Source organism: Oncorhynchus masou, chromosome 16 (assembly GCF_036934945.1).
Source record: "Oncorhynchus masou masou isolate Uvic2021 chromosome 16, UVic_Omas_1.1, whole genome shotgun sequence".
Classification (NCBI taxonomy): Eukaryota; Metazoa; Chordata; class Actinopteri; order Salmoniformes; family Salmonidae; genus Oncorhynchus; species Oncorhynchus masou.
In genome coordinates, this window is record NC_088227.1 from 24047585 (window position 1) to 24072180 (window position 24596).

Genomic DNA, 24596 nt, shown 5'->3' on the forward strand with positions numbered 1-24596 from the left:
TTAGGTCCAAGCGGAAGGTCCTGGGTCGTAAGGAGTCTGAGGAGGACAAGCCACAGGGCCACTCCCCCTGTCCATCTCCCCCCGTCACCCCCACGGGCGCCTCCCCCAGCCTAGTATCTTCGCTGTCCATGGGCAGGCAGACAGGCTCCATTCAGCGCAACCTGCGTAAGTCTGCCACCAGCAGCGACACCTTCAAGGCTCTGCTCCTGAAGAAGGGAAGCCGCTCCGAGACCAGCTTCCGAATGTCGGCCGCCGACATGCTGCGTTGCACAGACCCGCGTTTCCAGAGGACGCGCTCCGAGTCCTCCCTGGACCCGCCCTCCTCACCATCATCGCCGACAACACCACACAGCCCTTGCGCTTCCCCAGGTCGCAGCAAGAGGGCGCCAGAGGAGTGGGCCCGCAACGAGGGCCTGTCCTACTCCTCCCCATCATCATCACTGAGCGGCATGAAGTACGGGCGATCGCGCACGCCGCCCTCTGCTGCCAGCAGCAAGTACAACGCCCGCAACCGCATTCTGAGCAGCCCTATGACGGTCATCTGCGAGCGTGAGGGAGAGTTAGCTGAGAGCGCAGAGTGCGGAGATGTCCCTGACAGCCAGCCCTGCCCCTTGCCCCTCCCCCCGCTCGAGGGTTCCAACGGCACTTTATCTGAGGAGAGCAGTAGTTAGATAGAAGGGACCGCGCCCTGGATACAGGGACTTGAACTCACTTATGGTCGCCGGGGAGGGTTGGGCCCAATGATGGGCCCTCCAGAGACTCATGTGCCCCCTGAGCCCCACCCCTGGTTCCAGATCCTGTAGATTTTGGACCTGGTTCTGAGGAAGCGGACCTGACTGGCCCTCAGGCCGACCGGACAGTTCTTAGTCTGAAGTTGAGACCGACTCAACTGCAGCTTTTCAAGACTAATTTTCCTGCATTTCATTTTGATCACCCATTGTTTGTGTTACAAAAAAAGTCATCATTATCGGGGGTTTTCCAAAGACTGATTTTCCCGTTTTGTTTGTTTGCTTGTTTTAATTTAAAAAATATTCCTGTTAGAGCTTCAGAGGTGCTGATTGTATTCAGGGTTGGTTCCTGTAGTTTTTAGGTTTCTCTAAGGTTAAGGGAAAAGCTAAGGTGATATGAAGGTATTGAAAAGTGACAAGTTGTTTTTATTTTTGCTGCAGTGGTGCCATTAGTTAGTCAGGCGTTGGAATGTGGAACTTGAAGGTGGCTTAAATGCAGTGTATTTCTGCTCTGCTTGCTGTTCATCTCCTGTTATCTTGAGTCTTAACATACCATTGCTTGTGTGTATGTATGGTAAAACAATATAGAACATGTGGCAAACAGTAACAGAACGGTACACCAAATGGTTCCGGAACACAGCTCCAGTTTTGGTTCTTGTCAAGTTTTCCTTCTGCTCTTTGAAGTCTGTGGTTTGCAGGGGCTGGAACTTTCAGTGGTAAAGGGGAAGTGCAGAGGGCTCGTGACTGCCCCATAGGGACAGGCAGGTGAAGAGACGCACATGGACAATGGCTAGGTCTGTTCTACACAAGACACACAGCCAATATGATGGATTTAATATGGAGGTTTGGAAAACCTTGGATTTTTGGAATTTTAGTTTCTAGATTTGCACTGTCCATATGTGTTTTCTTTTTCTTTGTTTGTGTCATTTTAAAACCATGTGTTTAGAATTGTTTTATCATTAAGCCTGTGTTTAGGTATCCTCCTCCCTCACGTTTGGAAATTAAGAATTCATCTTTAAAAAAAAAAAGTCAAATGGAAAAATATTAACTGCAAACTGTCATTTTTATTTGTGATCATTTTGGTTACCAAAGAGCTAAACAATTAAATGTAGCCTGCTGTTAATGCTAATATGGATACAATCTGAATCTGTGATTAGCCGTACTGGACCGGACCTATTGCCCAAGGTCCAGTATTGTGGAGTTTGACATGAGCTACTAGAACCTTCTAGGGCTTATGATAACCATCACGCAGTTTACGTTTCTACTAGGTTTCTCTCTCATGCGCAGTTTTATATGGTTCTTTTTGTTTAAAAAAAGTTTAAGTAGCATTACTTGTTTTCAAAAACTTTAATTTTTTTGAGCCCTTGTTGGTTGAAAGGGAGTGTTTTTCTTTTGTAGACTATTTATTTTTAAAAAAGTGAGGTTGTGACGTTGTACTCCAACACCCAGCCAACCAGCAGTCAGGTACTCCCAACACCCAGCCAACCAGCAGTCAGTACTCCAGCCCCAGACAACCAGCAGTCAGGTGGAGGTGAGGAAAGGTTTGGGGCGGGGAGGGATCGGGAGGTGAGGAAAGGTTTGGGCCGGGGAGGGATCGGGAGGTGCAGGAATAAGTGGAGAGCCTGGACCACAGTTCACGGGCTAGGTTTACAAAGCTAGAGCAAATATTGTAACATTTATAGTGGTATTAAAAACCTAAAGAGGTACAACAGTGGTTAACAAAAATATTCCACCCTGGTGCAAAAGCTCAGTAAATCTGACTTGATGTATCATAGGAGGTGACAAGCGTGACTCTTCCTACTCTCAGAGCCTGTAACAACCCAGGTTTAATCACCTGTGACCAATGGGTCTCGCAGAGTTCAGACCCAGCCATGATTCAAAGCTCGTCTCAGTCCGGCTCATGATGGGAGTTTATGAAGTCTTAATCTCAGCTCGCTGAGGAAGAGGAGGGGAAGAATGAAATAAAGGTGGATGTAAAGGAGGCAGGCAGGCTAACCTCTTGTGTATATGTCTGTGTAATAAAACATGTTGATATTTAGTGTCTCGTCTCTACCTCTGTGTGATTCACGACCATCTGCCAGCCCGCTGCCCAAATCACCACCTCATTAGCACCGTTGCCATGGCACCCACTGTCGTCTGTCATCCGCAAAACTTCAGAGGCCATCACTTAGCCCCCACTTCCTCCTCCAGGTCATCCCTTATGCCTCTCACCTCTGGACGTCCCGTTAGAACTCTGCGTCACCGGGTGTCACATAATATTCCACTGTTGTGCCATCATAACTGTGACATATAGTGACACTGCATAAATGTCACCTCTTCTAATATTCCATGAAGACAGAGACCGTGTTGGTTGCTGTAATAGAGACGAAGTTATCTCCATAGGGACACTGGCTTGGCATATTCACCAATCCACACACTGCTATATAGAACAAAGCACCCTTAGTTTTAGCAGTCCACCCACTATTGGGCTGACTGGTAGCCCGCAACACTTGAATATTTAACTGTGTTACTCCATCTCCCCTTTAATATTCCAGACAGCAGTCCCAACATTTCACTGTCACATCAATCAATGCGACGCCTCTCTCCCTCCCATCATCATTCCAGCGACATGCTTTATGTGCCCTCTTTCCAATACTCAAGTGTCACCGCCCCATACAGACCCTCGTCAGCCAACCTATCTTCAGATATAAGATCATGGTACTGGGACATTTCCTATTGACTTGGTAATGCTCTTCATTATAAAACCCTTGACTCAACATCTTTACTGTTTTTTCCAATATGCATCATTTATTCAACGGTTCAATAATTTACTGTACATAAGTAATTCAAAACTGGGTGGGAAGCAATTTCTTGTGCAATTAATTAATATACTCAATGTATGGTATCAAATACAATTTGATTGGAAATATCTGAAGTCTCACAAAGCCACAAGGCATGGGACATGTTTTGACTAAGCAGCAGCAGACAATACAGCAGTGTCCTGCCCTGGTTCTGCTGACCGTCTGAACATGATATGGAGAACAAAAATTCTCCTAAAAATAGTCTGCATACACTGACCTGACTGTGAGAGGAGGATAGGAAAGAGAGATCGGGGGAGCAAAAGGTATGGATGAAACAGGATTTCAGCTGGCTGTGAAGAGTCATGACCTTCAGTTTGTAAGACATACAGATTTGTTGTGTACCTAAGGATTTCAACCTCCAAAAACACTGCTCTCAGGAACTAAAGGCAAAACAGACTACTCCATGAAAGTAGACATTTTAAATGTATTTATCACGTTTTACATACATTGATTGTAAAATAGTACATAAATTAAGACATTATACATCCACAACCGGTGCTCCTGACATCTACTACCATACCCCGTTCAAAGGCTCTTAAATAGTTTCTTTCCCATTCACCCTCATTGGCACACATATACAATCCATTGTTTCAAGGCTTAAAATGCCTTCTTTAACCCATCTCCTCCTCTTCATCTAAAATATTTGAAGTGGATTTAAATTGGTTACATCAATAAGGAATCATAGCTTTCACCAGACCAGAGACTGTTTTCTCTTCTACCGCACAGCAAGCAGTACCGGAGCGCCAAATCTAGAACCAAAAGGCTCCTCAACAGCTTCTACCCCCAAGCTATAAGACTGCTGAACAAAACCTAATATCAGTTTATGTCATAATATCCCAACAAATGTGTCATTTTTTTTTGGGGGGGGGGGGGGGGGACACGACGACAAGATGCAGACACACATTACATTTTCACATCATCATTGAGACTTTCTCACAGTAATCCATAGTTCAGCAATAGTCCATAAGCATGTCTAGTCATACAACGCAGCCCTCAGAGCTAAGCCACACTGCCAAGTCCTCCGTAAAATGTACATAGTTGCCACCATTAATTAGCAGTTTGAATATGCAAGGCGTCTACAATGAAAAGTACAAAGTAAAAGAGCACAAAAGTTGAGAAGCTTAAAACAAAAGTTAAGTGAGTCAGGAATTCAGTGTCAAAGGTCTTCCCTGTACATTTAATTTTCTGAAGAAGTGCTAATGTTAGCTTATATAGGTGCTTGTCATGCCAGCATCTAACGGAATGGAGTTAAATTATTTTTGAATTCCCTTGTAGTATACAATGTAGTAGAAAGGAGTCTCAAATAGCAGCTACAGTATATCATCAGTCCCTTCAGTGACCTGAATATTAAGAGCATCTAAAAAGCTCCTTGACATCTGTCTCTTAGTTTCTTTAAGTATCAATTGAAAGGTTATTACTGTACTATCATTATTACTAAAGGTCACAGACATTGCTTAGGCACTTGTGATTATGCTTCAAAAAGCTACATATCTTTTTCTAATCATAGTGGGAATGGGTGCTATTCTGTTCAGTTCCTTACCTTCCTCCCCTACGTGTGCACCCGTCGACTCCCCCTCACGGAATGAAAATTTATAATTTGACTGTTTTAAGATAGCTACACTACATGACCAAAAGTATGTGGACACCTGCTCGTCAATCATCTCATTACAAAATCATGGGCATTAGTAGAGTTGCTCCCCCCTTGCTGTTGTATCAGGCTCCACTCTTCTGGGAAGGATTTCCACTTGACGTTAGAATATTGCTGCAGGGACTTCCATTCAGCCACAAGAGCATTTGTGAGGTCGGGCACTGATGTTGGGAGATTAGGCCTGGCTCGCAGTGGGTATTCCAGTTCATTCCAAAGGTATTCGATGGGGTTTAGGTCAGGGCTTTGTGCAGGCCAGTCAAGTTCTTCCAAATCGATCTCAACAAACCATCTGTATGGACCTCATTTTCTTGCTGAAACAGGAATGGGCCTTCCCAAAACTGTTGCCACAAAGTAGGAAGCACAGAATTGTCTAGAATGTAGCTGTTATTTGTTAAGATTTCCCATCATCCCTTCAATGGAACTAAGGGGCTTAGCCCAAACCATGAAAAACAGCCCCAGACCATTATTCCCCTCCACCAAACTTTACAGTTAGCACTATGCATTCGGGCAGGTAGCGTTCTCCTGGCATCCTCCAAACCCAGATTATTCTGTTGGATCAGATGGTGAAGCGTGACTCATTACTCCGGAGAACACGTTTCCACTGCTCCAGTCCAATGGCGGTGAGCTTTACACCACTCCAACCGACACTTGGTATTGCGCATGGTGATCTTAGGCTTGTGTGCAGCTGCTCAGCCATGGAAACCCCTTTCATGAAGCTCCCAACAAACAGTTCTTGTGCTGACGTTACTTGCAGAGGTAGTTTGTAAGTAAGTCTTGCAACCGAGGACAGATGATTTTTACGCGCTTCAGCACTCGGGGTCCCGTTCTGTGAGCTTGTTGCCCACCACTTCGTAGCTGAGCCATGTTGCTCCTAGACGTTTCCACTTCACAATAACAGCATTTACAGTTGACTGGAGCAGCTCTAGCAGGGAAGACATTTGACTAACTGACTTGGAAAGGTGGCATCCTATGATGGTGCCACATTGAAAGTCAACTGAGCTCTTCAGTAAGGCCATTCTACTGCCAATGTTTGTCTATGTAGATTGCATGGCTGTGTGCTCGATTTTATACACCTGTCAGCAACGGGTGTAGCTGAAATAGCTGAATCCACTAATTTGAAAGGGTGTCCACATACTTTTGTATATATAGCACAGGAGGGTGCTGGCACCTTAATTGGGGAGGATGGGCCCATGGTAGTGGCTGGAGCGGAATAGTTGCAAATACGTCAAACACATCATGGTTTCCATGTGTTTGATGCCATTCCATTTGCTCTGATCAACCCATTATTATGAGCCATCCTCCTCTCAGCAGCCTCCACTGATATAAAGTGTATCTGGTCGTCCATGCCTACACCAATCCAATACTTCTAAATAAATGAGTGTTCAAGTGCATACTTCAAGGAGAAAGGTAGGGACCCCCTTTGAACCGTTACTATGGCTCGGTCTTCTGGAGGATCCAGACCTCATTTCTGCGATTGACTAGTTTGAAGGGGCTGTCATAGCCACAGACGTAGTAGGGCATGTCCTTGTAGCGTGCCCCGTCCCTCTGGAGGCTCTCTAGCAGATTCAGAAGCTCCTCACGACTCTTCTGCATGTTGGTGAAACCCCCATACGTCCTGCATGGAAAGACAGGGAGCATGACGAAGGATATATTTTATGAGGGAAGGAAAGAAAGGATACTGGTGCCGTGGTCTATGGTCTACTACTCACAGAGGTGTTCATGAACACTAACTGTTGGCCCTATACTGCCTCACATTTCAAACGTCTGCAGGTGAGCGAAACCTGTATTGGTCCATTACCTGACAAACACAGTGAACTCCTTTCTGTTCTCCAGGAAGAGTTCTGGGTCGCTGGGCAGGGGCGGGGCGGCCTGGTGCTCCTCTGGGATATAGAAGGACACTGTGAAGGTGGTCTCACAGGCCGGGCCAGCCCCAGGGTCCACCAGACACGTCACTGGAGCTGTCATCTCCACGTTCTCCTCTGGGAGACACATACACACACACAAGCCAATGATAGATGGCCAGATACGCAACACATAACCAGGACCAGGCACAGGCAGTTAGACTGTGGGTATGACAGACACGCACAGTGACACAGATAGTGACTCCCTAAGTTTAATACTGACCATGATGGTAAGGATATCACATTTTCTAAACAGACACTAAAGCCACAACTGCCCACACAACACACCTGCCCTATGTACTTACTGCTCATATGTCACATGCCCTAAACACACAGAAATATGATGCACAACACCCTCGTAAAAAATACACTTTGCACTCTTTCGTTTGGCACTAGTTCCTACTTCACTGTAGGGTCATGGGTCACTTACATTGAGTGTACCAAACATTAGGAACACCTGCTCTTTCCATGATTGACTGACTAGGTGAAAGCTATGATCTCTTATTGATGTCACCTGTTAAATCCACTTCAATCAGTGTCGATGAAGGGGAGGAGACAAAAATAATTATTTAATCTAAGCCTTGAACGGAGTATGGTTTGGACACACCTACTCATTCAAGGGATTTTCTTTATTTTTACTAGTTTCTACATTGTAGAACAATAGAAGACATCAAAACTATAAAATAACACATATGGAATCATGTAGTAACCAAAAAAGTGTTAAACAAATCAAAATATATTTTAAATGAGAGATTATTTTAAGTAGCCACTCTTTGCCTTGACAGCTTTGCACCCTTTTGGCATTCTCTCAACCATCTTCATGAGGTAGTCACCTGGAATGCATTTCAATTAACAGGTGTGCCTTGTTAAAAGCTCACTTGTGGAATTTCTTTCCATCTTAAATGGGTTTGAGACAATCAATTGTGTGGTGACAAAGTAGGGGTGGTATAGAGAAGATAGGGCAATTTGGTAAAATAAAGTCCATATTATGGCAAGAACAGTTCAAATAAGCAAAGAGAAACGACAGTCCATTGTTACTTTAAGACATGATGGTCATTCAATCCAGAAAATGTCAAGAATTTTGAAGGTATCGTCAAGTGCAGTCGCAAAAACCATCAAGCGTTATGATGAAACTGGCTCTCATGAGGACCACCACAGGAAAGGAAGACCCAGAGTTACCTCATGAAGCATGGAGATGGTGGTGTGCTGGTGACACTGTCTGTGATTTATTTTGAGTTCAAGGCACACTTAACCAGCATGGCTACCACAGAATTCTGCAGAGATACGCCATCCCATCTGGTTTGCACTTAGTGGCACTATCATTTGTTTCTCAACAGGACAATAATCCAACACCTCCAGGCTGTGTAAGGGCTATTTGACCAAGAATGAGGGTGATGGAGTGCTGCATCAGATGACCTGGCCTCCACAATCACCGACCACAACCAAATTGAGATGGTTTGGGTGAGTTGGACCGCAGAGTAAAGGAAAAGCAGTCAACAAGTGCTCAGCATGTGGGAACTCCTTAAAGACTGTTGGAAAAGCATTCCAGGTGAAGCTGGTTGAGAGAATGCCAAGAGTGTACAAAGCTGTCATCGGGGCAAATGGTGGCTACTTTGAAGAATCTACAATATATTTTCATTTGTTTAACACTTTTTTGGTTATTACATGATTCCATGTGTGTTATTTCATAGTTTTGATGTCTTCACTATTATTCTACAATGTAGAAACTAGTAAACATAAAGAAAAACCCTTGAATGAATAGGTGTCCAAACATTTGACTGGTACTTTATATGTTTGATAAGTTTTGTATAAGAACAAAAGTGGCGATGAAGATCATTTTCACCATAATAATGCACCTTTATAATAAAGCGTTACATGCATAATCGCATTTGTCGTAACTTATGAGAATGGTACAAATGCAATCGAGTATCAAATCACACACACATCATCAAAACAGCCTCTAGTACTTTATAAACTCACCTCACTGTGATTATAAATTTGAAGAAATTAGTTAAACAGCAGGTTGAAACACCGTAAACGAAATGGACAGCGCTTTCTAAGGTGATGCTTAATTAAAAAACACTCATGTATATTAGAGCTGATGCCCAGAAAAAAATAATTTAAAATTATGATTGTGCCATTATACAATACATAGTCTACTGCATATTATGCACTGCAGAAAAACTGATGTAAGATTTCTTTGATACATAATTGAGTGTGGACTATATTATGCACACTAGATGGACTGGTTACCTTACGCTACGCTCCAAACTACAGTTGAAGTCGGAGGTTTACATACACCTTAGCCAAATACATTTAAACCCAGTTTTTCACAATTCCTGACACATTTAATCCTAGTAAAAATTCCCTGTCTTAGGTCAGTTTGGATCACCACTTTATTTTAAGAATGTGAAATGTCAGAATAATAGTAGAGAGAATGATTTATTTCAGCTTTTATTTCTTTCATCACATTCCCAGTGGGTCAGAAGTTTACATACACTCAATTAGTATTTGGTAGCATTGCCTTTAAATTGTTTAACTTGGGTCAAATGTTTTGGGTAGCCTTCCACAAGCTTTCCACAATAAGCTGGGTCAATTTTGGCCCATTCCTCCTGACAGAGGTGGTGTAACTGAGTCAGGTTTGTAGGCCTCCTCGCTCGCACACGCTTTTTCATTTCTATCCACAAATTTGATATGGGATTGAGGACTGGGCTTTCTGATGGCCACTCCCAATACCTTGACTTTGTTGTCCTTAAGCCATTTTGCCACAACTTTAGAAGTATGCTTGGGGTCATTGTCCATTTGGAAGACCCATTTACGACCAAGCTTTAAGAACATGATGCTGCCACCCCCGTTCTTCACGGTTGGGATGGTGTTCTTCGGCTTGCAAGCCTCCCCCTTTTTCCTCCAAACATAACGATGGTCATTATGGCCAAACAGTTATATTTTTGTTTCATTATACCAGAGGACATTTCTCCAAAAAGTATGATCTTTGTCCCCATGTGCAGTTACAAACCGCAGTCTGGCTTTTTTATGGCGCTTTTGAAGCAGTGGCTTCTTCCTTGCTGAGTGGCCTTTCAGGTTGTCGATATAGGACTTGTCTTACTGTGGATATAGATACTTTTGTACCAGTTTCCTCCAACATCTTCACAAGGTCCTTTGCTGATGTTCTGGGATTGATATGCACTTTTCGTACCAAAGTACGTTAATCTCTAGGAGGCAGAACGTGTGTCCTTCCTGAGCGGTATAATGGCTGCGTGGTCCCATGGTGTTTATACTTGCATATTACATTTTGTACAGATGGACATGGTACCTTCGGGCATTTGGAGATTGCTCCTAAGGATGAACCAGACTTGTGGAGATCTACAATTTGTTTTCTGAGGTCTTGGCTGATTTCTTTTGATTTTCCCATGATGTCAAGCAAAGAGGCAATGAGTTTGAAGGTAGACCTTGAAATATATCCACAGTTACACCTCCAATGGACTCTAATGATGTCAATTAGCCAATCAGAAGCTTCTAAAGCCGTGGCATCATTTTCTGAAAATTTCCAAGCTGTTTAAAGGCCCAGTCAACTTAGTGTATGGAAACTTCTGACCCACTGGAATTGTGATAGATAATTCACTGTGTCTGTAAACAATTGTTGGAAAAATGACTTGTGTCATGTGACTGTATCGTGCACAAAGTAGATGTCCGAACCAACTTGACAAAACTATAGTTTGTTAACAAGAAATGTGTGGAGTGGTTGAAAAACGAGTTTTAATGACTCCAACCTAAGTGTATGTTTTGAATTTTCATAATTTTCATAATTAATTGGGTGACACGTCACACACAGAATTCCTTATTTGAGTCCATACAGAAGACATTTTCCCCCTGCCTATTTGATAATGGGCCATTCTAAATCTAAACTAATTTGACATATCAGTAAAGACAAGTTTAAATTGAGAATAGTCTGATGGGTGAAAATCAGTTGATGAGAGAACAGCTCATCATAGCCTATAGTTGCTCCATGCAATTTGTTTTTTTACATTTATTTAACTAGGCAAGTCAGTTAAGAACAAATTCTTATTTACAATGACGGCCTACACCGCCCAAACCCAGACGACGCTGGGCCAATTGTGTGCCGCCCTATGGGACTCCCAATCGCAGCGGGTTGTGATACAGCCTGGATTCGAACCAGGCTGTATCTAGCACTAAGATGCAGTGCCTTAGACCGCTGCACCACTCAGCCCATATATGATTTGATTTCTAATACATTCTAAGATTTGTATCATTCACAACTAAAGTTGCCAAATAACTCTAAATCTAGCATATACAGTGCCTTGCGAAAGTATTCGGCCCCCTTGAACTTTGCGACCTTTTGCCACATTTCAGGCTTCACAGTGCAGGTGCATTTATACGGAGACTTGATTACACACAGGTGGATTGTATTTATCATCATTAGTCATTTAGGTCAACATTGGATCATTCAGAGATCCTCACTGAACTTCTGGAGAGAGTTTGCTGCACTGAAAGTAAAGGGGCTGAATAATTTTGCACGCCCAATTTTTCAGTTTTTGATTTGTTAAAAAAGTTTGAAATATCCAATAAATGTCGTTCCACATGATTGTGTCCCACTTGTTGATTCTTCACAAAAAAATACAGTTTTATATCTTTATGTTTGAAGCCTGAAATGTGGCAAAATGTCGCAAAGTTCAAGGGGGCCGAATACTTTCGCAAGGCACTGTAGGACCTGTTTCAAGTGATCATTTATACACTCAATATAGCCATGCCATATGCGCACTCGCTTAGTAATGGGAAAAAAAATATCCTTTCATTTTTTTATAGCTAAGATCAATTATAATCTTCTTACTATAAACTCATAAAATAAATGCACAGGATTTATAAGCATATCTTGTCAGCCAAATTAACTAGCCTACAGCCGTTGGCATGGAGCATAGCCAGATACAGTAGGCCAACAGATATTCTGAAATATATTTTCTTCATATCATAATATTTCTTTAGACCTGACTACAATAAATAATGGATTTATTGTGATGGTGTATGTTAAATTGAGATATATATATATATATAGCTGAAGTTGGAGACATAGCAGCTTGTATGTGTGGAAGCCTGGAGATGCTAAACGTGTTTATGTTAATTAACGGTCAATTACCGTGAGACCAGCAGTCTTTTGCATGACATTAATTGGCTGACAAAATGTAATTACCACCACAGCCCTAGCCAGGCTCACCGGTTTGTGTCAAGAACTACAATGCTGCAGGGCTTTTCACACTCAACAGTTTCCAGTGTGTATCAATAATGGTCCACCGCGCAAAGGACATCCAGCCAACTGGACACAACTGTGGGAAGCATTGGAATCAATATGGGCCAGTATCCCTGTGGAACGCTTTCGACGCCTTGTAGAGTCCATGCCCCGACAAATTGAGGCTGTTCTGAGGGCAAAAGGGGTGCAACTCAATATTAGGAAGGTGTTCCTAATGTTTTGTACACTCAGTGTAAATTTATCCAAAGGGACTTGGTCATGCTTGCATACATATTACATATGGGTGGTCCTGGAAATCGAATTCACTATCCTCACATTGCAAGCATGCTCTACCAACTGAGCAATAGTTAAAGTGCCTGTAAGCATGTTTGTTTCTAAGTGAGTAGCCTAACACCTAATGACTGAAAGTGTGACTTACTGTTGTGGTTGTTGCCCTGGATGTAGCTGAACAGGCGTCGGAACCCAGTGCTTATCGCAGCCTGCTGCTCCATACCAGTCAGAGTAGTGCTTATCCAGTTGGTTGTCTGATAGGTACGGACCTCATAGTCAGGAGCCTGACACACACACACACACACACACACACACACACACACACACACACACACACGTTGTAAACTTGTACTTGTTCATCCAGAAAAGGTATATCCATATCTAAGCTGACTGGGTACTAAGAACCACCAACCTTATTCTCCTCGTTAGGTGTAAACTTTGGATTCTGCAAAGTAGTCGAAAAAATAGCTTGCCCAATTGTTTTCAGCATTGTGGGAGGTTTCTGACCAGTCCTAAAGTCCTTCTCATTCAATACTTGATGTTCAAAGCTAAAGAAGAAAGATCAAACTAATATAAAACACAACTTCGCTGATCATACCACAAAACAACTATAACTTAAAATCAATCATTCACAACCTGTTCCTAGTCATGTTCACGACAACAACTTGCCTCTCCCCACAGGTAGCTAGCGAGATAAAGAGTCTAAAACGACAGTCCTTACCTTCTTCGAAAGCACTGGTGTGTCAATGTACTAGCTATGTATTTATCGTTTTTCCTGGATAGAAATTACAAAATGGTCAAAATGTAGGTGTTTCATAACAGGGAGGGCGAGGTCATTGGGGGAGTGGTGCGTTTGTTGTTACAAAATCCCTTCGGTCACATGATATTTACGTAGCAACGACAGAAAAACGTGAATCCTGATTGGCTGCCCAGAGTTTTTGTAAGCCATAAAATACAGAAAAGGACAAAACATTTTTATTCAAAGTTTGAACGTAACAAAAATACATGTAACAAATATTGAGGCTTCCAAACACTAAAATAAGTGCATGGTTTATAAGAAAGGCATTAAAAGCAAGCCCACACAATTATAACACATTTATATCACAAATATATGCTGAACAAAAATGTAAATGCAACATGCAACATTTTCAAAAATGTTACTGAGTTACAGTTCATATAAGGAAATCAATCAATTGAAATAAATTCATTAGGCCCTAATCTATGGATTTCACATGACGTGGCAGGGGCACAGCCATGGGTGGGCTTGGAGGACATAGGAGCCAGGCCCAGCCAATCAGAATGAGTTTTCCCCACAAAAGGGGTTTATTACAAACAGAAAAGTCCTGTTTCATCAGCTGTCAGGGTGGCTGGTCTCAGAAGATCCCACAGGTGAAGAAGCGAGATGTGGAGGTCCTAGACTGGCATGGTTACACAAGGTCTACGGTTGTGAGGCCGGCTGGACATACTACTAAATTCTTTAAAACGATGTTGGTATAGAAATGAACATTAAATTATCTGGCAACCGATCTGGTGGCCATTCCTGCAGTCAGCATGCCAATTACACGCTCCCTCAAAGCTGGAGACATCTGTGGTATTGTGTTGTGTGACAAAACTGCACATTTTAGAGTGGCCGTTTATTGTCCCCAGCACAAGGTGCACCTGTGCATGATCATGCTTTTTAATCAGCTTCTTGATATGCCACACCCATCAGGTGGATGGATTATCTTGGCAAAGGAGGAATGCTGACTAACAGGGAGGTAAACAAATGTGTGCACATAATTTGAGAGAATTAAGCTTTTTGTGCGTATGGAACATTTCTGGGATCTTTTATTTCAGCTCATAAAACATGGGACCAACACTTTACATGTTGCCTTTTATATTTTGTTCAGCCTTAAAGCCTGTGATTTACCATCAGGCTAAGATTTAGCACAAATCAAAAAATTACTAGCCTAAATTATTTGTCAATCTATTTAAAAACAAAGGGAAATACTGCATCTAAGAATCAATTCCACAATATAAAATAGTTGGTCAAGTAAATATTGTATACTATTTGGGTGGACATAAAGAGGGGAGATGGAGTTTGATACCGATAGATGAAAATTATTCAACAGTTGTCAAACATTTTTTTTTTTAAACCAACCCAATTTGGTGTTCAAATAGCTAGATAAACATTTGTACGTGTATAAGTAAAGCAACAACATAAGTTACTAAATAATATTTACATATATACAACATGTAACTCTGTTCAGCCTTCACTTGATTGAGGTGGACCTCTGTTCTACCTTTGACCATGCCATCACAGCCTGGGACCTCTCTCCCTTCTCTCTTCTATACTCCTCTGCTCTGCTCTCATTACTTCAGTTTTTGAGCAATATTCTTCCTGCGAGGGGTATCTTTTTGGACCTGACGAGCCCGCGTGCCAAAGCCCAGAGACTGTAGAGACTCAGTCATATACCTCTGGGTGGGAGAGACACAAAGCATCACCAGCAGCTTCGCATCCCCACCTAGTGGAGAAGGAGAAGAGGATAGAGAAGAGAGGGGAGAGGGAGAGGAGAATGGTTAGTCATTATCAACTGCAGTCAAGGAAAACAACAAACTGTGTGTGTGTGTGTGTGTGTGTGTGTGTGTGTGTGTGTGTGTGTGTGTGTGTGTGTGTGTGTGCGTGTTACCGATGGCATCCTGCAGTAGGTGTGTGAGCTTGCTGTTTCTGTAGGGCACATGTGGCCGTTGCTCTGCCAGAGCTCCCAGTACGTCAGACAGAGCAGACAGACTGCGGTTTATACACGACGTCTCCCACAGTGCAGCGCCAGTCACCCCTGACATACCTACAGTTACACAAACACACGTCCAAACAGTTACACACACAGCATACACATAGTCATCCCCCCTACACTATCGAAGAGAACACCATTGCTACACAACAATTACAGACCATGGTGGATGAGTTTGGTGTTGTTTTCACGACTCACCCACGCACTCGCTACCTGCAAGGTCCACCAGCTGTAGTTTGGTCCTGAAGTTAGCCTGGGCGGTGCTGGCTCTGGGGGAGGGGCAAGAGGAGTGAATGGGGGAGTGGCTGGGGGAGTGGTAGGGCGAGGAGGAGGAGCTAGCGGAACGTTCGTCCCCCGATTGGCGGGCCATTGGGTTGGCACGGCGACAGCGGGGGCTCCACCACTCCTTCTGGGCCTTGCGCTGCATGTCTTTCTTGACACTTTGCAACCTACGAGCTGGACAGCACAGCACCACAGACACAGTCAATAAAGGAATATAGCAGCAAGATATCATGACAAGAAATCAATCAATTATAGCACTAAGACATTGTGTAAAGCTTGTCATTTTTCATTTGTCAGTAATCAGATGTTTGTGTGTGTGTCTCACCCAGGGCCAGGGCGTTGGGGCTCTTGGAGGAGACAGTGAGGGTGACTATGAGATGAGAGCGTGAGGAGTCTCTGTGGACCAGTGTAGGGCAGCGAGCCCTCAACCTCAGAACAGAACTGATCAGCTGCATCACATCTGCTGAGCTTCTCACCAACCTGGGAGAACACAGTCAGCAATACAGTACTTCAACTCACATAAATCTCACACACACAGAAACAGTCACTATTCTATTACCAATCCAATAGATATGTCTCCTACACTCACTCAATTAATCACTCACGTACACACCACGCACGCACGCACACACACAGTAAAGGACTACTCACACGTAGGAGAGTAAGGGCACCTCGCTGGTCCCTGTGCTGGTAGTGATGACATCTCTCTTGGCGCCCATGGCAACCCCGTCCTCATCTTTAGCCAGCAGATCCAACACCTCGTTGTTGTACACCTCCACCACAGACACCTCCACCGTGTGACTCTCAGCAGGTTTCTCCGATATCATCCTGTCAGATAGCACACACACATACAAAAGTAAACAAGATAAAACAAGTATAAACATGCATCCATGTACAAGTATAGCTCCTTCTCTCATCACCCTAACCCTAGTATGAACACCAAACTTTTAATTCTCTCTCCCCTCCCTCCCTCCCTCCCTCCCTCCCTCCCTCCCTCCCTCCCTCCCTCCCTCCCTCCCTCCCTCCCTCCCTCCCTCCCTCCCTCCCTCCCTCCCTCCCTCCCTCCCACCCACCCACCTGAAGAGTTCAGTGGCTGCTTTGGGAATAACGCCTTGCCGGGCCTCCCCCTGTGGTCCTGAGGGGTCCTCGGCCTGGGCGCCGATCATGGTGTGTGTCTTCCCACTGCCTGTCTGTCCGTACGCCATGATGCACACGTTATACCTGACCGAACAATAGGAGAATCAGTCTGTGAAATACAGACTTGCTGTTTCTATTAATTTAGCTGTTTGTTATTCAGACGTCGTCTTACTGGATTTAATTCCTCATTCTGCTTCGCTCTATTTAATAACGTTTCACATGGTCTGCTTTGCCTCTGGTCCTGATCCAATGGAGCATTCAATCACAACACTAATTCTCTGAGGCAATCATCTCTACTGTAAATAGGAGGTACACAGTGTTGGCTTTTTTTGATTATTTTAGAAGTTCTGAGATGCTGTGAGGAAGGCAATAGAATTACATTAGCGATCAGTGTTTCCCCTTAGCAACACAAGGTCACATTAACTCACCCGTCCAGCAGAGACGTGAGGAGAGGCTTCACTTCCTCAAACACGACATCCTGGGAGTCCTCAGGACCATGCACCCTGTCAATCACATCACCATGGAAACACATGCTTGAAAAGCTTCATACATCTGAAGCTGTGACATATACTACAATTACAACTGCTGACAGAATGTAAATATAGAATAGCAACAATAATCAAAGGAAAGTTATTACCATGTTATATTACCTCTCAAACTCAAACATCTTGTTCAGCCCCAGGTTCCCCATTCTAGTACAATTCACAACAACTGTATCCTGGAAAACAGGCAAAACAACAGTGAGGCAGGCAGGTGATTTCAGAATGACTCATTCAACCCAATCACAGACCTAACAATAAATAAGACCTTAAAACTGTATGTACTCACATCGTTGACTGCCTGAACCACCTCTTCTGTTGTAGCAGGCCTGAACAGAAAACAATCATGACTATTATAAAACTGTACTGTTCTAAATTGTTGTTACTAAGAGGATGTTAAATGCACTAATTAAAGTGATACTTCAGGATTTTGGCAATGAAGCCCTTTATCTCCCTCCACCACCCCCCTCTTCGGAGGACAGATATCTTAATTTTTTTACAGACTTTTTGCTACACATACATACACATTACATATATGTTAGATACATGGTACTTTTAAATAAAGCAGTCACATAACAATAATACATTACCAAACAAACTCTTTAAACCGCCCCTCAGCCACTCTCAGCCCATCCCACCTATCACCATAGACCTCAGCTCTTTAATCCCACCCCTCAGCCACTCTCAGCCCATCCCACCTATCACCATAGACCTCAGCTCTTTAATCCCACCCCTCAGCCACTCTCAACCCATCCCACCTATCACCATAGACATCAGCTCTTTAATCCCACCCCTCAGCCACTCTCAGCCCATCCCACCTATCACCATAGACCTCAGCTCTTTAATCCCACCCCTCAGCCACTCTCAGCCCATCCCACCTATCACCATAGACCTCAGCTCTTTAATCCCACCCCTCAGCCACTCTCAGCCCATCCCACCTATCACCATAGACCTCAGCTCTTTAATCCCACCCCTCAGCCACTCTCAGCCCATCCCACCTATCACCATAGACATCAGCTCTTTAATCCCACCCCCTCAGCCACTCTCAGCCCATCCCACCTATCACCATAGACCTCAGCTCTTTAATCCCACCCCTCAGCCACTCTCAGCCCATCCCACCTATCACCATAGACCTCAGCTCTTTAATCTCACCCCCTCAGCCACTCTCAGCACATCCCAACTATCATCATAGACCTCAGCTCTTTAATCCCACCCCTCAGCCACTCTCAGTCCATCCCACCTATCAACATAGACCTCAGCTCTTTAATCCCACCCCTCAGCCACTCTCAGCCCATCCCAACTATCATCATAGACCTCAGCTCTTTAAACCCAACCCTCAGCCACTCTCAGCCCATCCCACCTATCACCATAGACCTCAGCTCTTTAAACCCAACCCTCAGCCCCTCTCAGCTCATCCCACCTATCACCATAGACCACCCCTCAGCCACTCTCAGTCCATTCCACCTATCACCATCGACCACCCTGGTTTGGTTTCCATGTGCCATATATTTTTCAATTGTGCTGTGATGTTTTACAACATTTTATAACCTTTTTAATCATATATTATCCACAGATTGTGAGCTAAAGATGAAAGCCTTTCTATGAGTATTATTATATTATTTATTGACTGACTACGGCTTTCCAAATTCCCCAACACTGCTATTTGTCAGGTTCATTTTAAGTGCATGTTATGACTTTTTAACCATTCCTGAACCTGTGACCAGAAACCGGCCCTTTATCTACTTCCCCAGAGGCAGATGAACTAATGGATACCATTTTTATGTCTCTGTGTCCAGTATGAAGGTAGTATGCTAGTACAAACCCATAGACTTACAGTCATTGCACTAGCGCTAATTAGCATTGGCTCGAGAAACTACATCTAACTTCCTTCATACAGGACACAGATACATACAAATGGTATCCACAAGTTCATCTGACTTCAGGGAAGTAGATAAAGGGCCTCTTTGCCAAAATCCCAAAGTATCCCTTTAAAATGTACAGTACTGCTCAAAATATATTATCTGACAAACTTACCCTATTGCTAATGTTGATCCCTGGCCATCGTCAAAGGGAAGGACTGGACGCACTCTGCAGTGGACCCTAATGTTCCCCCGCAGCTCCTGAAGAGCAACAATGAGAGAGAAAGAGAGAGAGTGAGAGAAAGAGACAGAGACGGAAACAAAGACAGAGACAGAGACAAAAAAGAATGGCAGTCACTGTAGACTATTAAAATGTAGTCAAGATCCTCACCACCAAGGTGTTGTGAAGTATCTTCCTCCTCTCCCTCTCAGTCCTGCTCCGCTCCTTCTCCTCCAGTAGAGAGCGCTCTAGAGCCTCCATCTGAGCCTGCAAACCTGAGGACAGATACACAGAGAACAGGATAATAATAACAGCACCATCACATATAATAACCAAATTATGAGGGCTTTTTTGTTGTTGTTTCAATGGTGTTACACAAACCGTGACAGTAACATCATGCATGTGCCAGGCTAAGCCACTAAATGCAATGTCATGCCATGAGAAACACAAATAATTGTGCCTAGTCCAGGTAATACCTTTAGACCCAAGTCCTTAATCTCAGTGGAAACATGGATACACCCACTCATACACTCACACACGCTGTAATGAAGCAATCAAAGCCATATAAGAACTCCTGGAATCCTCTGGACGACATGACTTACAACCTGACATCAAACAAGCGAATGGTGAACTCTAGTCTCAAGAGTCAGACCTCCTCACTATTCATTACTATTACATGTAACTAACCTCTTAGAGAATGCTACAACTACAACAAGCAGGGTAATAGCTAAGGAAAGAGATCCTCTCCTGCTGCTGATGGTTATTGTATTTGACCTGTCCTGTTCATGAGCTAAGACTTAAGCCCGAGGGGTTATGTGTGTGCTCATTGTGCAGGACTTACAGGGACAGTTGATGGATTAATCTAAGTCATTGTTTTGATAGGAGGCTGGGTTGCTCAACCATCTGACATCCTTCCTGAATGAAGGGTAGCTCGAGATGCAACTGCAGGGTCCACTTTATTTTTTAAACAGAGTATTCTCAAAAGAAAAATATGAATCCATGATCAATAAATGATATGAATAATGCTTCATAAATTGCAAAAAATCATACTGGTTCATAAATACAATATTTGTGCCTACATTTACATTTTCTCCAAAAGCTGACTGATTTGGGATCAGCGCTACTGCCTTACATATACAGTACATGAACTATTTCAAGCCAAACAACAAAACTGACCCTGGACCTGTGGGGAACGAAACCAATAGGGTCAGATATATATAGGCTAGGTGTTTTTCCCTCAGGCCCAACAGACAGCCAGGTTTAACCAAGTGACGAGGGATAAGTTCCTCGAGCTTGTCACCATGGCGACCAGGTGACGCAGAGGACAGGTCACACAACCTTTCCAAACCTCGCTGACAAAGTCATATTGGAGGGCTGGGTGAAGGAGGAGTTCGAGGGGGAGAGAGGATTATCCCCAAGGCAAACAACCTCTTAACATACGGCCTACGGGCACAGTAAATAAGATACTTGAGAATGGGAGAAAGACAGAGAGAGAGGGAGACAGAGAGACTATGTACAGACTCAGTGAGCATAGCCTTGCTATTAAGAAAGGCTGCCGTAGGCAGACCTGGCTCTCAAGAGAAGACAGGCTATGTGCACACTGCCCACAAAATGAGGTGGAAACTGAGCTGCACTTCCTAACCTCCTGCCCAATGTATGACCATATTAGAGACACATATTTACACAGATCCACAAATAATTTGAAAACAAACCCGATTTTGATAAACTCCCATATCTACTGGTTGAAATACCATCGTGTGCCATCACTGTAGCAAGATTTGTCACCTGTTGCCACAAGAAAAGGTCAACCAGTCAAGAACAAACACCATTGTAAATACAACCCATATTTATGCTTATTTACTTTTGTACTTCAACCATTTGTACATTTGTACATCGTTACAACACTGTATATATACATAATATGACATTTGTAATGTCTTTATTCTTTTGAAACGTCTGTGAGTGTAATGTTTACCGTTCATTTTTATTGTTTATTTCACTTTTGTTTATTATCTACCTCACTTGCTTTGGCAATGTTAACATATGTTTCCCATGCCAGTAAAGGCCCTTGAATTGAATTGAATTGAATTGATAGAGAGAGAGAGAGAGAGACAAGAGAAAGGGAGTGACAGAGAGAAACAGACAGAGAGAAGCAGAAGTACAAGGGGATAAGTCTGACACACATTGATTGAGTGAAATCCTAAATCCGACCACAGGTAGTATACTCACTGTGCACATCATTGCCATGGTGACCCTGGAGGGCCAAGCTGGCTTGGCCGACTTGTTCCAGCAGCAGCCTGCTCTGGTTCTCCAACTCAGTGGCGAAGTTCACATACACCGCAAACACCTCTCTCAGGTCCTGCTTCAAAATCTAGAATATTACACAAATAATACCATGAATGTGTGGTTATGTGTGTTCAGGTCCTCAATGACTCTAGTGCAGTATTTCAACCTATACACACTACCGTTCAAAAGTTTGGGGTCACTTAGAAATGTCCTTGTTTTTGAAAGAAAAGCAAAAACAATTGTCCGTTAAAATAACATCAAATTGATCATAAATACAGTGTAGATATTGTTAATGTTGTAAATGACTATTGAAGCTGGAAACGTCTGATTTTTTTATGGAATATCTACATGTGTATAGAGGCCCATTATCAGCAACCATCACTCCGGTGTTCCAATGGCCCGTTGTGTTAGCTAATCCAAGTTCATCATTTAAAAAGGCTAATTGATCATTAGAAAACCCTTTTGCAATTATTTTAGCACAATTGAAAACTGTTGTTCTGATTAAAGAAGCAATAGAGCATCAGCATCAGCATTTGTGGCTTCCATTACAGGCTCAAAATGGCCAGAAACAAAGAACGTTCTTCTGAAACTCATCAGTCTATTCTTGTTCTGAGAAATGAATGCTATTCCATGCGAAAAATTGTCAAAAAACTGAAGATCTCATACAACGCTCTGTATTACTCCCTTCACAGAACAGCGCAAACTGGGTCTGACCAGAATAGAAAGAGGACCAGTTCATTAGAGTGTCTAGTTTGAGAAACAGACACCTCACACGTCCTTAACTGGCAGCTTCATTAAATAGTCCCAGCAAAACATCAGTCTCAACATCAACAGTAAAGAGGCGACTCTTGGATGCTGGCCTTCTAGGCAGAGTTGCAAAGAAAAGCCATATCTCAGACTGGCTAATAAAAATAAAAGATGAAGATGGGCAGAAGAACACAGACACTGGACAGAGGAAGATTGGAAAAACGTGTTATGGACAGACTAATCTAAGTTTGAGGTGTTCGGATCACAAAGAAGAGCATTCGTGAGACGCAGAGAAAATGAAAATATGCTGGAGGAGTGCTTGACGCCATCTGTCAAGCATGGTCTGTGTGATGGTCTGGGGATGCTTTGGTGGTGGTAAAGTGGGCAATTTGTGTACAGGGTAAAAGGGATCTTGAAGTAGGAAGGCTATCACTCCATTTTGCCATGCACCCTGTGGACAGCGCTTAATTGAAGCCAATTTCCTCCTACAACAGAACAATGACCCAAAGCACAGCTCCAAACTATGCAAGAACTATTTAGGGAAGAAGCAGTCCGCTGGTATTCTGTCTATAATGGAGTGGACAGCACAGTCAGCAGATCTCTACCCTATTGAGCTGTTGTGGAAGCAGCTTGACCGTATGGTATACGAAACCCCAATGGACACCATGTTGGCCTTCCTCTGAACTAAACAAAACAAAACAGCTGTGTAACTCTGGGGTTGTGTGTACCTGAACTTCAGACAGGAGTTTGGCCAGGGCAGACTGGGTGCTTTGCTGCACAACTCTCTGGTGTTGCCAACGCTTCTGGGCTTCTGCTTCTGCCTCTTCTGCATGATCCCGACGAAGTTTCCCCAGACACTGGAGAGGGAGAACAGGGCAAGGGGGAACCACTATTACCAAGACATACAGTGACAAGTCACCATTTTGACATCCAAAACCCACTTTTTGGTCCAAGAAGGACATGGTAGATTTTTTAAAAATGTACCAGCAACTCAGTGTTCATTTTATGCCTCCATACTGTGCCCAATTGTCGCTATCCATGAAGTGAACATTGACAGGAAACGTGTTAAACAAGCAAAAATAACATGTTTACATATTGCTTTTAACTAATTCTAATTCAATTCTGCAGACAGTAAGCGTATCCATCTGTGGCACCCAATGATGTGCTTGGCTACCTACACAGCGGGCAATGACTGAGGTGTTCAAATACCACAGTACATTAAAATGTATTATCCAATGACTCAACTCACATCGGCGAGCCTCAGGTGAAGAATGGCATTTTCAGTCTCCAACTCCAGAATGCGTTCTTCTTTGCTCTAGAAACGTTCGGGACAGATTAGCCAACGCTGCTAGTTTGACATTGTAAAGTCAGTGATGTTTATCTGATTCCATTTAAATTCCTTTACTAAAGATACATAAATAAAATGGGGCTTGTAATTAATCGAATAGTTATTATAGCTTACTAACTAAACGATAAACAATTATTCTCACAAAGTAACAACTAAACCTACCTAAACGACAGTCGTTTTAGCTTCACCTGTCATACCTTTTGAATGAACAATAAATAAATAAAATAGACATACCCGCAGTTTGTGCTCCAGAAGGTGCACTTGGTGCGCAAATATCTGGTCTCGGTTAATGAAGAGTGGCATTTTAATAAATGAGAGAAAACAATAAAAAAAGTACAGTAAAGAATATTATGCGACTGGGTTGTCAGCCTGCGTTTTTGCAGGTCAGATAATGCGATTACGCACGGACAACACTCTCCAAGCAGCTCTCCATCCGTGCGCATTTAGATGTCGTCCACTTGTCCTGAGACGTGCTTTCGGAATGGTGCTATGTGCTTTTGACAGGCTGGAGAGAAATATCAGCAACAGTATTTGAATGTGAACATTTGGTGGGTAGTATACATCCCTTGGTTTTGATCATTTTGCTCTCGCATGTCAAACTCGGAATTTGTGGATTAATGATAATCCTAAATCCTAAATCCTGCTGGCACAATTGAGCCTTGTATCCTGCATCTCAAGGACTGCGGTCAATTGAGCCGACATTCTCAAAACGAAGTCAAGCCACCGCACTTCAGTTTCCGCCAGAATTTGGTGCGCA

At 43.3% G+C, this 24596-nt stretch overlaps 3 protein-coding genes across 9 annotated transcripts in view; 1 reads left to right on the forward strand and 2 right to left on the reverse strand.

The window, feature by feature from the left end:
* The window catches only part of nhsl1b (NHS-like 1b), a 169885-nt gene extending 167116 nt beyond the window's left edge, over positions 1–2769 (forward strand). For all 7 annotated transcript variants that reach the window (XM_064991242.1, XM_064991239.1, XM_064991240.1 and 4 more), the window contains one exon: positions 5–2769. In XM_064991242.1, the coding sequence (XP_064847314.1) occupies positions 5–671 (667 nt within the window). In that variant the 3' untranslated portion in view covers positions 672–2769. The remainder of the gene's footprint in view (positions 1–4) is intronic.
* Positions 2770–3972: 1203 nt separating this feature from the next.
* On the reverse strand, positions 3973–13512 carry hebp2 (heme binding protein 2). The gene is made up of 5 exons (XM_064991247.1): positions 13372–13512; positions 13063–13198; positions 12799–12934; positions 7015–7195; positions 3973–6831 (listed from the first exon to the last, which is right to left on the reverse strand). Exons 2-5 carry the CDS (start codon positions 13138–13140, stop codon positions 6648–6650), a joined length of 579 nt encoding a protein of 192 aa, XP_064847319.1. The 5' UTR covers positions 13141–13198; positions 13372–13512; the 3' UTR covers positions 3973–6647.
* A 104-nt stretch (positions 13513–13616) lies between these two features.
* kif25 (kinesin family member 25) lies at positions 13617–24194 on the reverse strand. Its single transcript, XM_064990423.1, has 15 exons — positions 24074–24194; positions 23741–23806; positions 23220–23348; positions 21688–21829; positions 19630–19733; positions 19414–19499; positions 17669–17708; positions 17491–17558; positions 17269–17343; positions 16781–16924; positions 16355–16531; positions 16029–16183; positions 15620–15877; positions 15320–15475; positions 13617–15154 (listed from the first exon to the last, which is right to left on the reverse strand). The coding sequence occupies exons 1-15, from the start codon at positions 24140–24142 to the stop codon at positions 15003–15005; spliced, it is 1821 nt and encodes a 606-aa protein (XP_064846495.1). The 5' UTR covers positions 24143–24194; the 3' UTR covers positions 13617–15002.
* Between the last annotated feature and the right edge of the window lie 402 nt (positions 24195–24596).